The 13,559-nt window shown below is 36.0% G+C and overlaps 1 protein-coding gene across 6 annotated transcripts in view; it reads right to left on the bottom strand.

The window, feature by feature from the left end:
* The window catches only part of LOC139139883 (polypeptide N-acetylgalactosaminyltransferase 11-like), a 39,981-nt gene that overhangs the window by 23,730 nt on the left and 2,692 nt on the right, over positions 1 to 13,559 (bottom strand). For 3 of the 6 annotated variants that reach the window (XR_011553892.1, XM_070708833.1, XM_070708834.1), the window contains exons 2-3: positions 3,473 to 4,011; positions 1,144 to 1,310 (exon numbers count right to left, since the gene is read on the bottom strand). Coding sequence is in view for 5 of the 6 variants with exons in the window: in XM_070708833.1 (XP_070564934.1) it covers positions 1,144 to 1,310; positions 3,473 to 3,960 (655 nt within the window). In the remaining variant the exon portion in view is untranslated. Of the gene's footprint in view, positions 1 to 1,143; positions 1,311 to 3,472; positions 4,012 to 4,707; positions 4,850 to 6,942; positions 6,965 to 8,602; positions 8,624 to 13,559 lie in introns of those variants that run through there. The other 3 variants (XM_070708838.1, XM_070708837.1, XM_070708835.1) reach the window with 3 other exon arrangements.

Genomic DNA, 13,559 nt, shown 5'->3' with positions numbered 1-13,559 from the left:
TTGGAAGGATTACAATATTGACAGACTATGGCAAGTTTTTGTAGTTTTCAGACAAAGCTAGTTACATCTTGAACTATCATGGAACCATAGTATTACAGCATTTGTCGTATGTGTAGAACTTGTCAAAATTTTGACCAAATGGAAGGAATTTTGCATTTCATCTACTTTCTAAACAAATTTTCCACTTTCGTAAAATGGAGCATGTTGATTAAATTTATTGGCTTGGCAGGGGATATGGTTTTATATTCTATAGTCTACAAGACAGTTTATGAAAACAAAGTGTTGCATTTCACACTAGCTGTGTTCTTAGTTTACCGGGTCGCATCAACACTTTTCCACGGAAAGAAAAACACTACGGCACACATAAACACTCAGGAACACACTTGAGTGAAATTTAAAGAACAACTTCTCCAAACATGATACTCTTTGCACATCTCGGTCTGATGCATTTTCCCATGGGTGACTTATTGAATATACAGAACAGTGACATTCTTGTTGACTGAATCTACACTTGAATGTATCCAAACAAACGTCCTGTCCTGCTCTCAAAGTTTCTTTAGAACACTTTAGAATATCTCTGATGGAGACAGAGCATGTATTCATCGCCATGGCTACACAATCCCACTATAATATACGAAAGCATGATGTAGACTTTAAGAAAGCGACAAGGCTGGTACTGCTTTGACCATTATGTTGCAAATTTTATATCACTTGAAAAGTCAGGTACATGTATGTTGTGCAGTATCTCGGAACAAATTGTAAAACACCTTCATTCTTCTCACAGACAGACATCAAATCATGACATAATGGATGATTTTGGTATCTACATGCAACATTTGCTCTGTTCTGGTAAACTGTGAGCTTTGGCCTCTAATGCTTGAAAAGCAATATTTACTGTATGTAATAATTTATGCAGAGTGTGTTAATCTGTAGTGTCCAAGGAAGAAAATCAACGGTCAATGGCGAAAATTCATGAACTTCTATCTGCACCTAAAACTTTGTTACATTCTACACATATCATATCACACTTCCTATCATCAACAATCTTTGAGTTCATGATTTTAAGAAGGTACACGTATTTCACTCGGTCTTGATATGAAAAAAGCTAGTGAATTAGCCTCTTTGTCCCTGTGATGTACTTACCCAATGTGCTGAAATCATCCACTAATATAATCTCATGTAATAAATAAGCTGGAGTTCTATCGATAACACTATATACAGTCCGCAGTAAAGTTGACCATGCTTCATTGTAGAAACATATAACAACACTAGTACTTGGTAAATTGCTTGAGTACACTTGATATGTACATCTGAAATGATATCAAATATGATTTATGACAATATTACAGCAGTCATAAATAGACATAGGTATGCACAGTATAGATTGTATTATGCATTTATACATGTACGGTACCACTATGAAAACAGTGTTTTCTCTGCATGTTCATTGTAAGGGGCACTTTGTGCCCAATTCATCAAAATTAGGGGACAGACTTCACATTTTGGGGGGGCAGTCACTGTTGATTCACAGTTGACACCCTCATATACATGGCTGTCTTTGCTTTGCTTTGTGCGCAATTTCTGCGCTATCAGTAACTTTTCCAGGGCAGACAATGGCTCGAAATGCGCAATTTTCGCAATTGCGCAGTCGAGAGAAAACCCTGTGACCACTAGTATAGTCCACTGGTACACTCACTTATTTTCAGAAGTACGACAGTGACAGAAAAATAGTCTTGGTAGAATTGGCCTCAAAGACATTTTGACTCTCAAACATTTACACCACTTTCACAGTCTACCACTTCATTTCTGAGGGTTTCATTTCAAAGCTCATAGAGTAAATAAAGTTATCACTGGCTTATTTGTGAAAATTGAAAGTTTAATTTTTCCCTGAAGAGTAAACACAGGGTTGGCAGCCATTTTGAATTTCAAGGGTCGGTAAAGATTAGGTAGTTTGTTTCTCTGGTAGTATAAAAATTATGCATGGTGATCCCAGATTTCTGTTGTTAATTTTGAGTGAGAATGGTTTCAAATTTTGTAATGGAAAGCTTGAGCAAATGTTAAAGAAATTATAAGGCCTGTTTTACCTAAACTGGTGCCTTGTATCATCGGCTGTCTATCTCAGTTAACCTGTTTAAAGTGTATAGTTTTGATGTGTACTGTACAAATCAATCAAGCACAACTCATACAAACAAAGTTTGTAACTGCTTTTTAAATATCTTATCAGAATTCACAACTTTACGTGAAGCCATATACTGATGATCAGAAACAGCTGTTTGCATGTCTCTGAAAACAAAATACTTCATTTTCTTCATCTTTTGCCACAAAATTTGCAAAAATTGCTCTCTTCAGATTGGTGTTTTCCCCTATAATAGAGTCTGTTAGACTTCATACACCTGGATGTCAAACTGTTGTCAAACTGTTGTTTGTTTTTGATAAAAAATTGTTGACAATAATCAACATGAGATGATATGTTATCTCCTTATTGTTGACATGGTATTGAAATATTATCTGATATTGTTGTTCTATTCTTCTACAGTGGGGTGCTTTTACATCAAGCTTTCTGATTGGTTGAAATTCAGAGATTTGCCATTCAGCTGGGTCACACTTCTAAATTGAGCAGTCTGATTGGTTGAATTTCAACGACTGGCATTCAGCTGGGTCATGTGAAAGTAGGGCGCAATAAACGGTACAAATCGGACCGATAAAGTTTATAGCATATTGAGAATATGGATTGCATTTTGGTATTGTAACTTGTAAGATCTGATAATGATACCTTGTTAGCTACAACTGTACGCTATAAAAATTCATGATTAGTCGATGGATATGTCCATATGATGTACATTTCATCTTTGCCTGGAAATATCAGCCTTGTCAATTATTTTGTAGAATTACTGGATCACAGCACAGGTAATCCATTTCAAGAGGATATGACCCACATAGTATTGATGTGATTATTAAAAAGTTCCATAGTTTAGACATACCACAGGGAGACCGCCCTGAAATTTATCAACAATATTACACTGAATTTAGATCTTCAGTATATGTGTATAAGAACTTTGAGGGGGTTAGCAGCTGGATCCCAACCTAAAAACGATCATTTCAAAATGATATTATAAAACTCAGAGCTAAACCAAGAAAGTCTTTCAAAATTTAAGAGGTACTTGATTTACAGGGGTTATTTTAACAAAGTCTATATTAACATGTTGGATGGGTGTGGCAGATGTAGAAAACGTGTTTGCTGTATACAGGGTTTTGCTTTTGATACATTTTGCTGCACAATTCATCTGTGTATTTTCAATGAACGCTCTGAAAGTCAGTTTACAGAGAAATTTGGCAAACCTCTATGATGGTTGGAGATTTTAAGCAACAATAAAATTAAACATTTATCCTTTCTGCTGCTAATAATCACATATTCTACAGTCTTACTGAAAATATTCACAGAAAATTATTGAAAAAAATCACTAGTACTTACAATCCATTTCTGGTATCTGGTACATCTCTATGGTAACCGATCCTATCACTGATTAGCTGATTAAATGCATGCTGTCGGTATCCCTCATCTCGAATCACCTGATCTTCCGGCGACCGGACCAGCCCCAGCTCCGGATCAACTCTGTGATTCTGGGCAGTATTGCCAATGTTTTGTAAATGATTGCCATTATGGTAAGCGTTTAAGTTAGCATTTACATCGTTTGGGTTATGTACAAGATTTTGGTTCATCAATTTGAAATTATTGCCACCGGCCCTGTTAAGGTCCAACATAGAGTCTTTCTGCAAATGCACTGAATGCCTGGGCACAAACTTCTTCGGCGCCCCGTCCTTTCCGGCCGCCTGTAGGTCATCCGGCAGCATGCCATTTTCTTGATCTATTTCGTTGAAGTAAAAGAAGATGACGACACACCAGAGAAACGATGTCAGGAAGCATCCATAACAAAAATAACGGAATGTTTTTCTAGCCATTGCAGGGTCACATAGTCGCTCACAGTTTGGATGTCTTCATCTTCATAGAATCTGTCAAAAATAAACCACAGGATCACAAATATTACTTGGTGATATAGTCATATATGTTGTACGAGTAACAAGGTTTTCATCGTAAAAAAAGACAAACACATCAACCAGAAATATTGACTTTAGTTGACTTTACTTATAACCTTTAACCCTTTCAAAGCAATAGTTTGGCCCAACCATTGTTATCGATGGTAAGTAACTGCAATGGTGCATTCTGTGAAGGTAAAAGTGTAGACCTTTCCACTGGCAATGAGATGAACAGGTACAGGCATTCCTGAGCTTTATAGTACAGCACAGCACAGCACAGCACAGCACAGTACAGTTCAGTACTGTACAGTACAGTACAGTACAGTATAGAACATTACAGCAGCAGAGCACAGTAGAGTACAGTACAGCACAGCACAATACGGTACAGTACAGTCAGATCATAAAACCAATCATAGTCATGCTGATGCTGGAGGGACTGTGTACCAATGCATCACAGTTTTAGGTTCTGGACTAAAGTAAGCTGACATATACAAATGCCAATATAATCTGCTTTCAATCAGCACTCCTGGAGTATGGCCTAGGCATACACCTCATGTGACATACACAAACATCACTTTTGACACTTGCATACATGTTATTCCTGAAAGCTGAACTCCACTTACAAAGCATGAAAAGCTGCTGTACATGGTAGAAATATGTAAACAATTGTACCTTAGGTTAGGATCCAGAAGTACAATTACATTTGAAAAGGCTTGAAGAAGTGTTATGCACAAATGAAGCACTCTTACAGAGCATGTGTGTCATGGGATTGTCAACACCAGGAGCACATACAGCAGTTGTCAATATACTCATTGACCTTCGACCTCCATCTACAGCAGTTATAAATCAACATCATTTTTATCCAGGGAGGGGGGGGGGGGGGGTTGGGGGGTTAATGACCTGGGAATGGGAGGGTGAAAATTTATGACATACCAAACCACAGCATGTTAACTGCTTATCCACTTGTAATTGGAAACAACTCAAGCCAAGAATGTCAGCTTGACCTTTGACATTTGCTTGTATTTCATCTTCTAGCCTGCGCTGTGTTTGATATTTATAGCCCGCCACGCTACATTTACTGTCATTTAATATTTCAATTGAGGATATGAAATCCGATATTTGGAAAGCTAGACAACATTTGGTTCATAAATATCACAAGCTAGTCTGAACCTCTCAAATTCTCTAGTTCATCAGTACCTTTGTCCAATCACACCACATACTGAAATCTTTCCCAAATAACAATTAATTAGGTAGTCTAGGATTTCTCATTAGTTGTACTTTGAGTAAACAATTAGCCTGCACTATCAGTCAGTATAGAACTTATTAAATGTTGAAGTGAGGATGACTCGTCAAAGAAATAACCCTTACTCCTCATTTTATACGGATTTCATACATGTAACTTGTCAGAGAGCTATACAGTTCAAATTATTGAATGGTTGCGTGCTGTGACAAATCTATTCAGGTATTAATTACTCTGTACATGTATTTCTTTATATAAAGACATACTGACACAAAAGTTCACTTTCAAATGAATATGATCATGAAATGAAAGATATTGAGAATGACCGTGACATCTATTTTCCTTCCTTTGGAAAAATACGATATATGAAATGGTACATGTGCCATACTGTACTCGGAGTGGCCTTGAAGTCTCACCACTTTAAAAGTGGTTATTTAATCAATTCACTAGATGTCATGACTACAGCACACTGTTTCTAAATGTACTTTCCATGGAGACCTGTTTGGATGTGCAAGGCACTTTATTTCAAGCAAAAAGAAAAACACTTTTTGAAAAATTGCATATATGTACTGTATGGACCAGTTGGTTTGTGTTAGTCAAACATAAATTAAGATCACAAACTTATCAGTTTTTCCAGTTCCTTCTTCGCATGAATCATTTAATTTCTTTCACCAGGTACTTTGAGCTTTTGATCATTAGCCGCATGTGGGACTTTAAAATGTACACTACAGTAGGTTTGGTGGCCACTCTGCTATTACACAATGATAGTGTCTACAACCTTTCCACTGTTTTGGTTTGATAACAGGTGAGTTTTGCGTTATCATACCAAAACTGAGATGTTGTAATGGAGACAAACAATGATACTGTTGTACTGTACTATCCCCAGTATCAACTCAACAAAGACTGCTAAAGTTTATACCTTCAATTCAATCAGTTATATTGTCAATAGACTTGGGAGAGTCACAGTTGCTTGTGGTTTATAGGTACATGGCGGATAGTTTCTGTGACATACAAATATTTATTCTACCAGTACATGTATGTAACAGGGGCTGTCCGCTATGTACCTATTAACTTAACTATAAACAACTGCGGAGCAAGTCTAATGCTTATATAAAATTTGGCAAAGCAATATTGAAAAAGAGGTTCTGTTTTTCACACATTCACTTTGTTCTTCCAGTGTATTTAAAAGAACCAAAACTACAGAACTGCAAGTACACAGTATCAGGAATTGTGCTCAGTGCCTGTATTCTATCACGCCTATTTTGAACTGTTCACAAAAGCTACCACAGAATAGTGTATGCGAATGACATCATTGCAATTTTCGTACTCAGCGTGTGTTCAAACTGACAAAAGAACACAACGGAAGGCGTGTGTGGAGGTATTTCAAATGATGACAAAACACTTTCAAAACTAAATGTCAATTCACTTCGTGCCTTTTATCAGAATGGAATCTTTTATTGTCGTAAACAAAATCATTCTAAAAAGTCATTGCATAGAAAGATACAGACCTGTACAAGATGGTGTCTGTATCATTCTCGTAAAACACAGAAATATCATAAGACTCTGACATTTACAGTCTGTGAAATATCACAATTGGTCAGATTTTGGTATTATGTTATTGTTCAGAACAAAATTCCTTCCTGATGACCCTTCACATTATCACATACCAGTAACAGTTGAGGTAAGGGGTGTCCAGTTGAGTCACATTATCACATACCAGTAACAGTTGAGGTAAGGGTGTCCAGTTGAGTCACATTATCACATACCAGTAACAGTTGAGGTAAGGGGTGTCCAGTTGAGTCACATTATCACATACCAGTAACAGTTGAGGTAAGGGGTGTCCAGTTGAGTCACATTATCACATACCAGTAACAGTTGAGGTAAGGGGTGTCCAGTTGAGTCACATTACCTCTAATTTTTACCATGCTTCTTAATAAGTTAGTATGCACCTGGAAAGTGAAACTTAAACTTTTGCTAAAATTTCCTCAATGTAACTTTCAATCATACCCTTACCAAATACAAATAAAAATCAGGGATCACCATGCGAACTTTGGTACTAGAGAAACAAATATCTAAAATTAACTGATACTTGAAATCCCAAATGGCCACCATCCCTGTGTTAACTCTATGACAAAAAATAAAATTTTTTATTTTCAAAAAACCAAGATGGTGAAAAATTTCTAACTCAAAGAGCTTTAAAAATGACCCCCCGACAAGCTGCCAGAAAAATGCAAAAATTTATGAGTTCAAATACCTTTCCCTGCAGTACATTGTACCTTAAAACATTTTTACTTAATAAATATGAAATTGAGAATGCATGTTTATCAACAACAACATAGTACGGGTAGTATCAATGTCTTGAAATACAATTATTTCACCAAATTTACTACATTATTGCTTGTAGACAAGCCATAGCAGACAAAATATACAGAGCCTTCAAAATGAACCATTTCAGCCAAGAATACAATAGAATTCTTCATTTGCCATGTTGTGATGGAGCAACTTACTGCAATCTGGTTTATGTAAGTCTGTCATAATAAAAACAGACAGCAAGTGAAAAGTTGTGTGTTATTTGTTCAAATTTTCAGCTACTGCATTGCACAAATAAGTTTATCAATTCTGTTAGCGACATTGTAACCTTGTAAACTGATAGCAAACCGCAAATGTTTACAATCCCACCTGGGAATTATGTATCATAGTACATGACCAATGCCAACAACAAATTGAAGAAATTCAAATCCTGTGTTGACGTCACTGTAGCTGTAGGTTTTGATGTGTTCATCGCTTTGTTCTTTTTTATTTTTTTCCTTCTTCCTAGGGTATATTGAAACATCAGAATTGCTAACAGAAGGCATATGTATAAAACGCAATGTGCCAGTCTCTACAAATCAATTCTACAGAGTAATCCAAACTAAAAAATATTCACTTGTTATCAAAAACATTGGACATTGGACATTACAGACATACAGACTGTTTTGACAAGCTGACCACAGAGTGTTTTGACAAATTGCCCTAATAACACTGTTGTTAGTTTCTACAGAAAGCCTGGAAAATTTCTTTGTAATTTTGGACAAATGGTAAAAATATCTCAAATCACTCATGACTGACCTTTAGTATTGATACCAGAAACTCACACAGCCTGGGAGCTTTTCTGTTTTCTAAACAAAATATTCCATTTCTAGCCATGAATTGCACTAACAAACAGGAACATGGTACACTGAACCTAAATATAACATTGAACATTTTAGTGCTATTGGAAGCAGCTACTGTCTACGTTAATACCAGAGAAGTTCCCAGACTGTCAAGACTGATGGAAGATATACATACCAGTTATTCATTCTGTTCACCTAATATCTTGTTTGAAGAAATGAACTCACTGTATCTCAGGGCAGTGGACGTACTTTTGTGAATGTCTAATCCATTGCTTGACTTAATACTGTATATGTACATGCTGTTAACAACTTCAGTCACCCGGTATTGCTGGCTTCCCACCAAGCTTTACACTAGGGGCAGATCATGTTTTGATTGTAAAAATTTATACATGTACTCACTGCCCTGCCTCCGGATTGACTCTTTCACAAAGTTACAAAGTTCATGATTCAAAAAAAATTCCAAGATTTTCTCACGTTATTATTATTAACAGCCTTACAAATTAGCTCTAACACTTGTCAAATTATGTAAAATGTATTTGCATGCCGCTCATAGTTTTCTTTCACACATGTATGTTGATGGGTGTTTCACACAGAATTATCAAATATTGATAAAAGAATCAGTTTGTATCAAGTTGGAATGTGATATTTTTGAAAATAAGATTACTTTCATAAATTTCATAAATATGCTACTCTTGTAACAACATCAGATTACAAATAAGTGTTACAGATCAAATTAGTCAAATAATAAGTTCATGTAAAACTTTGACAAACACTAGTCTAATTTATCCTAGATATTTCAACAAATGTGAAATTAACATGTTTTTTACAGTAATTCAACAGGGAAGTGACCGACACATTATATTTGAACGACTTTAAAAAGTCAGACAATACATAAAGGCGCATTTCCACTAAATCTGCAATTCAAACACAATTATTAAAGATTTCTCACCATTACTGTATGCCCAATATCTAAAGACGATGAAACTCATTTTTATTCTCTGTAAATTTCTTTCACAGGGTTTAATATAGACTTGCTCCAAGTCTGTGGGCATATAAATATCAAAACCAAATAAATTGTAGGAATAAACTTCAGCAGACTGTCGCGTTAGTGGTAGGCTGTTGCATGGATTGTAGGGTGAATGTGTTGCTTGGCCAGCCAGTAACTGCTGCCAAGAAAAGCCAAATGATGGGGGCCAGTCTAGGTTTGATAGTCCATCCAATTTCTACAGTGGTCTAGCTAGTGTTGGTATTTGTATATTTTTTTTCAATATCAACATTAAACTGTCACTCACCTATTGTGATTCTGACTTTGTCAAAGTTTCGGGTGTTTCAGGGTAACAGTTATGGATGATCCATAAAAAAGTTCAACTGGACTAGGATTTAGCAACTATAATAACCATGGAAGGAAGTTCAAATAACATATACCTGTACAAATGAGTACCAGTTACATGCACATCCGTAACACCAAGTACCACGGATGGTCACACCTACAAATATTGGTAACCAAGATACCATGATTGTACTGAATGCAAAATGCATACAAAGAATTTGCATTTTCATTTTCTTCAAACTGACTGCTAAGACCTGGTAAACTTGATGGACAGCAGTGGTGTGGTACGTAGCTCACCATAGCTGCCCTTGTATATCCTGCTACATGTAACTACTGAGATCTTGTGGCCCTGGTTTTCCATCAATGTGAACAATCTGACCATGAGACATCTTGTTAATCTTATTTGTTGACATGGAGTTGACCTAAACCATGGTTTGCATGTTATAAATGATGGTGATGTCAATACTGGCATGACAAACATTATAATGTCCATAGGGCTGTCGTGTTGGTAAATGACATCATACTGTCATTTTGCACAAGACAAATCTGTCAGAAAATTCAGCTAAAACATAAAGAGTTGAAAATTACATATGCCTGCATGAAAAATTCAACTTAATAGAAACTGCAAATGTTACGATGAGTACTAGAAAAGACATACAGTACCTTACATGTACTGATGTACTGCAGTAACGCTTACAACACTGACAAAATTGGTCAGAATTTTTGGTAATAGTGTCCTATGTAGTGCGAGTACAGCTGTATTTCCCAAACCTGCGACCAATAACTGCCCTATGAGAGTCACAAGCTTTACCTCCACTCAGCGAGACATTTACCAGGCCTTGGACAGTTATCGACAAAGAGGAAAAGCACACAACACCGAAGGACTTACAAGTAAAAGCAAATCACTTGACCAATAAACAGAACAACTCAGAGGAAATATTGACACAGCAATCCTGAATCAAAGAACGCAAAGACAATTCCAAACAAAATTTGACATCGTGATGTAAAAAACACTACTGAGAAACAGAGCAAACTTGTCTGTGAAGGCTATTCAGGGACTCAGACCACCTGCATCCTTTCAATAGCTCTTTCAAAGATACAGAAAGCATCAAAAATTTAATTCAGGATAAAAATGTCGAGTCTTACTCCTTATGTTTTCCCTCAACATCTTCAATACCCATCTTTGATTCTGTTGAACAATCTGGGCCTTCTTCAAGAAATTTGAACTATCCTGATAATTTTAAGCTATCCTAGAAATGAACAACTATGGTAATGTATGTGAGGAGAAATTATTGTATAGATACAGTGCAGTAACCATAGAAATATGGTGCATTGTACTGTCAGTGGGATGACGATCCACAACTTCTTTACTTTCATCATTTATCTCAGAGCTGTACTCTGTGAGTACCACTGAAACATACACAATAAATAAACTTTCAGTTTAGGAATAAATCATAGGCTAGTACATGTGGCATGTATTTGAAAGTGTTGCTGACCCACTACATTCTGTCTGTCAACAAGGACACCAATATGTCTGGTGCTGACTTTGCTAGCCACGTTGGCACAATATAGCAAATATGTCATTTACATCAAAAGCCAACCTACAATCACTGTACAATAGAATTATGTCTACGAAATGACCATTATATAATTAAATATGTTATTAGGCTTCACTCTATGGATAGGGGTTCTGAGAAAGTCTTTTGCAAAAAACACGTTATCTTCTATCAACAAAGTTTAATGGACAACTAAATCCTAAAAAGTGAACAATTCCACATATGCTACAAATGTACAGGGATTCAAAATGCTGTTATTACTGGATGAAGTTGGTGAAAGGGTTAAAGAATAAAACAGTTTATCTTTGAGCATGGACCATGGTAATCAGAAATTGTCCATAAAATATAAAACTTATTTCACATGACTGTCAGACATATTGTGAGATACATAGAATAATCGGCCAACAAATACATTTGTGAAAGATATGAGAAGAGCTACGTGATACAAGACCCAACGGATTTGAATAATGTCCATTTTTAAATGAAGAATCATATTAAGTCAGAGTGAGGTATATTTGTATGTTGGAAGCATCAGGAATATTCCAATACAACATTGCATACTGACTCTGCGGGTATTTTCAGCATTTTGAACAGATATGGCACATGCAGCTGGATTATGTACAATTTATAGAATTTGTTACAGTTAACAGAGAGTTTTATCTGTATCAGAAGTACTCCAGGGGGCTATATGAACAACATACAGGAAACTCATCACACAGAGCATATTCTGTGTGGAATTCTGTAGTCTACAAATGTACTAATGGAAGTTGAGTGTACAAGTTGCAGACTTTTCTAGCTTTGTTGAGATCTCACAGTAATTTTGACAATCATTTGTTGTTAGCAACTAGTAGACTGAAACTGGAAAATTCTTTCAATTTGACAACGCTGCAATACACAGTATATTATAGTGCAAACAAGGGACTATGCGCCTGAGGGTTGGACCAGGGTGATCATTTGCCCAACGTAATGAGGGCAATGGTCTCGTGCCTCTAGGGTACATAGCCATTGTTTGGGCTGTAATGTTTTTATTATATGCTATTCGTACATAGTTTTTTACTCCAAATTTTTGGGTTTGTTGCAAATCACAACATTATGTATAATGATAGGGGTAAATTCATAAGAAAACAGAACAATATTCATCACCGTTGATACATTCACATCACTGTTGTCCAGTTTATCGACTTTTTATACATAATTTTTTATAATAAACCATGTTTCCTTTGTAAACCATGCACTTTGATCATTTTTAAATCCCAAAGTCATAATGTTCATGATAGTTCAAGGTCACTTTCAGTCAGATGATGACTGTGGCACATGGCACAGAACTACATTTGCAGGTAGCAAATAAAACTAAATAATGCTGACGACTCCTTTTTGGCTTTACTTTGTTAAAATGTGTGTATTTTTTCCTGTAAGAGGATGACCAGTAGTCAAGGCACCCAAATCACTGCTTCAAGACCATACCAGCGTAAGGATACATTCAAAGCAGAACAACAACTCTCCATATGCTTTGAGACTTGACCACGATTGAAAATGGCAGTGACTATTACCACATTTATTTCACATGTAATACCCTGAGTGCAGTCACGCAGTAATTAACCCTTTGAGTGCTGTAATTTTTTCCATCCAAAATTTTAGTGCAGCATTTTACAAATTTGTATTAATTTTTCTGTAAATTTTGTGATAATTTTGGACCGAATGTCCATCACATTTCATTGGCTACAGTTTCTTATCAAAATTTTGGCAAAAATCTGAAAAAAATTGACTGGGTACATTTTATACAGGCGGCAAAAATTGACTCTGGTGCTCAAAGTGAACCTCTTTCTTTCATGTCCACTCAAAATTTTAAAAGGTAAGTGGGTAAATGGTTCAAAAACACAGAAATTTTACAAATGCAACTTTGATATTTACTTGATTGTTTCCATGTTATATGAGTGCAGGAACTTCTTTTTCACCTCAATGATTTATACTACAACCTAACATTCTGTAAGCAAACAGGCATTTTAACTACTTTTACAAAATTTGTAAACAATAATTTTTAGGAAGAAAAACTATGCGGTAAAATCCTACTCAAATCATAGGCCCTAAAAAAGTGCACCTATGCTCAAACACACTGGGGTTTTTCATGAAACATCCAAAAGCCTGCACACTTGGGGACGTGAAACAAAGAATGTAATCGCTCAAGCCTAATTACAGAATGGTGTTTATCTCAAAATTCAGTTATATTATTAAATTTTTTGTTTGAT

This window comes from Ptychodera flava, chromosome 9 (assembly GCF_041260155.1).
Source record: "Ptychodera flava strain L36383 chromosome 9, AS_Pfla_20210202, whole genome shotgun sequence".
Taxonomy (NCBI): Eukaryota; Metazoa; Hemichordata; class Enteropneusta; family Ptychoderidae; genus Ptychodera; species Ptychodera flava.
Note: the sequence above shows the minus strand (reverse complement) of the source record. Positions and strands in the feature narration are given on the sequence as shown.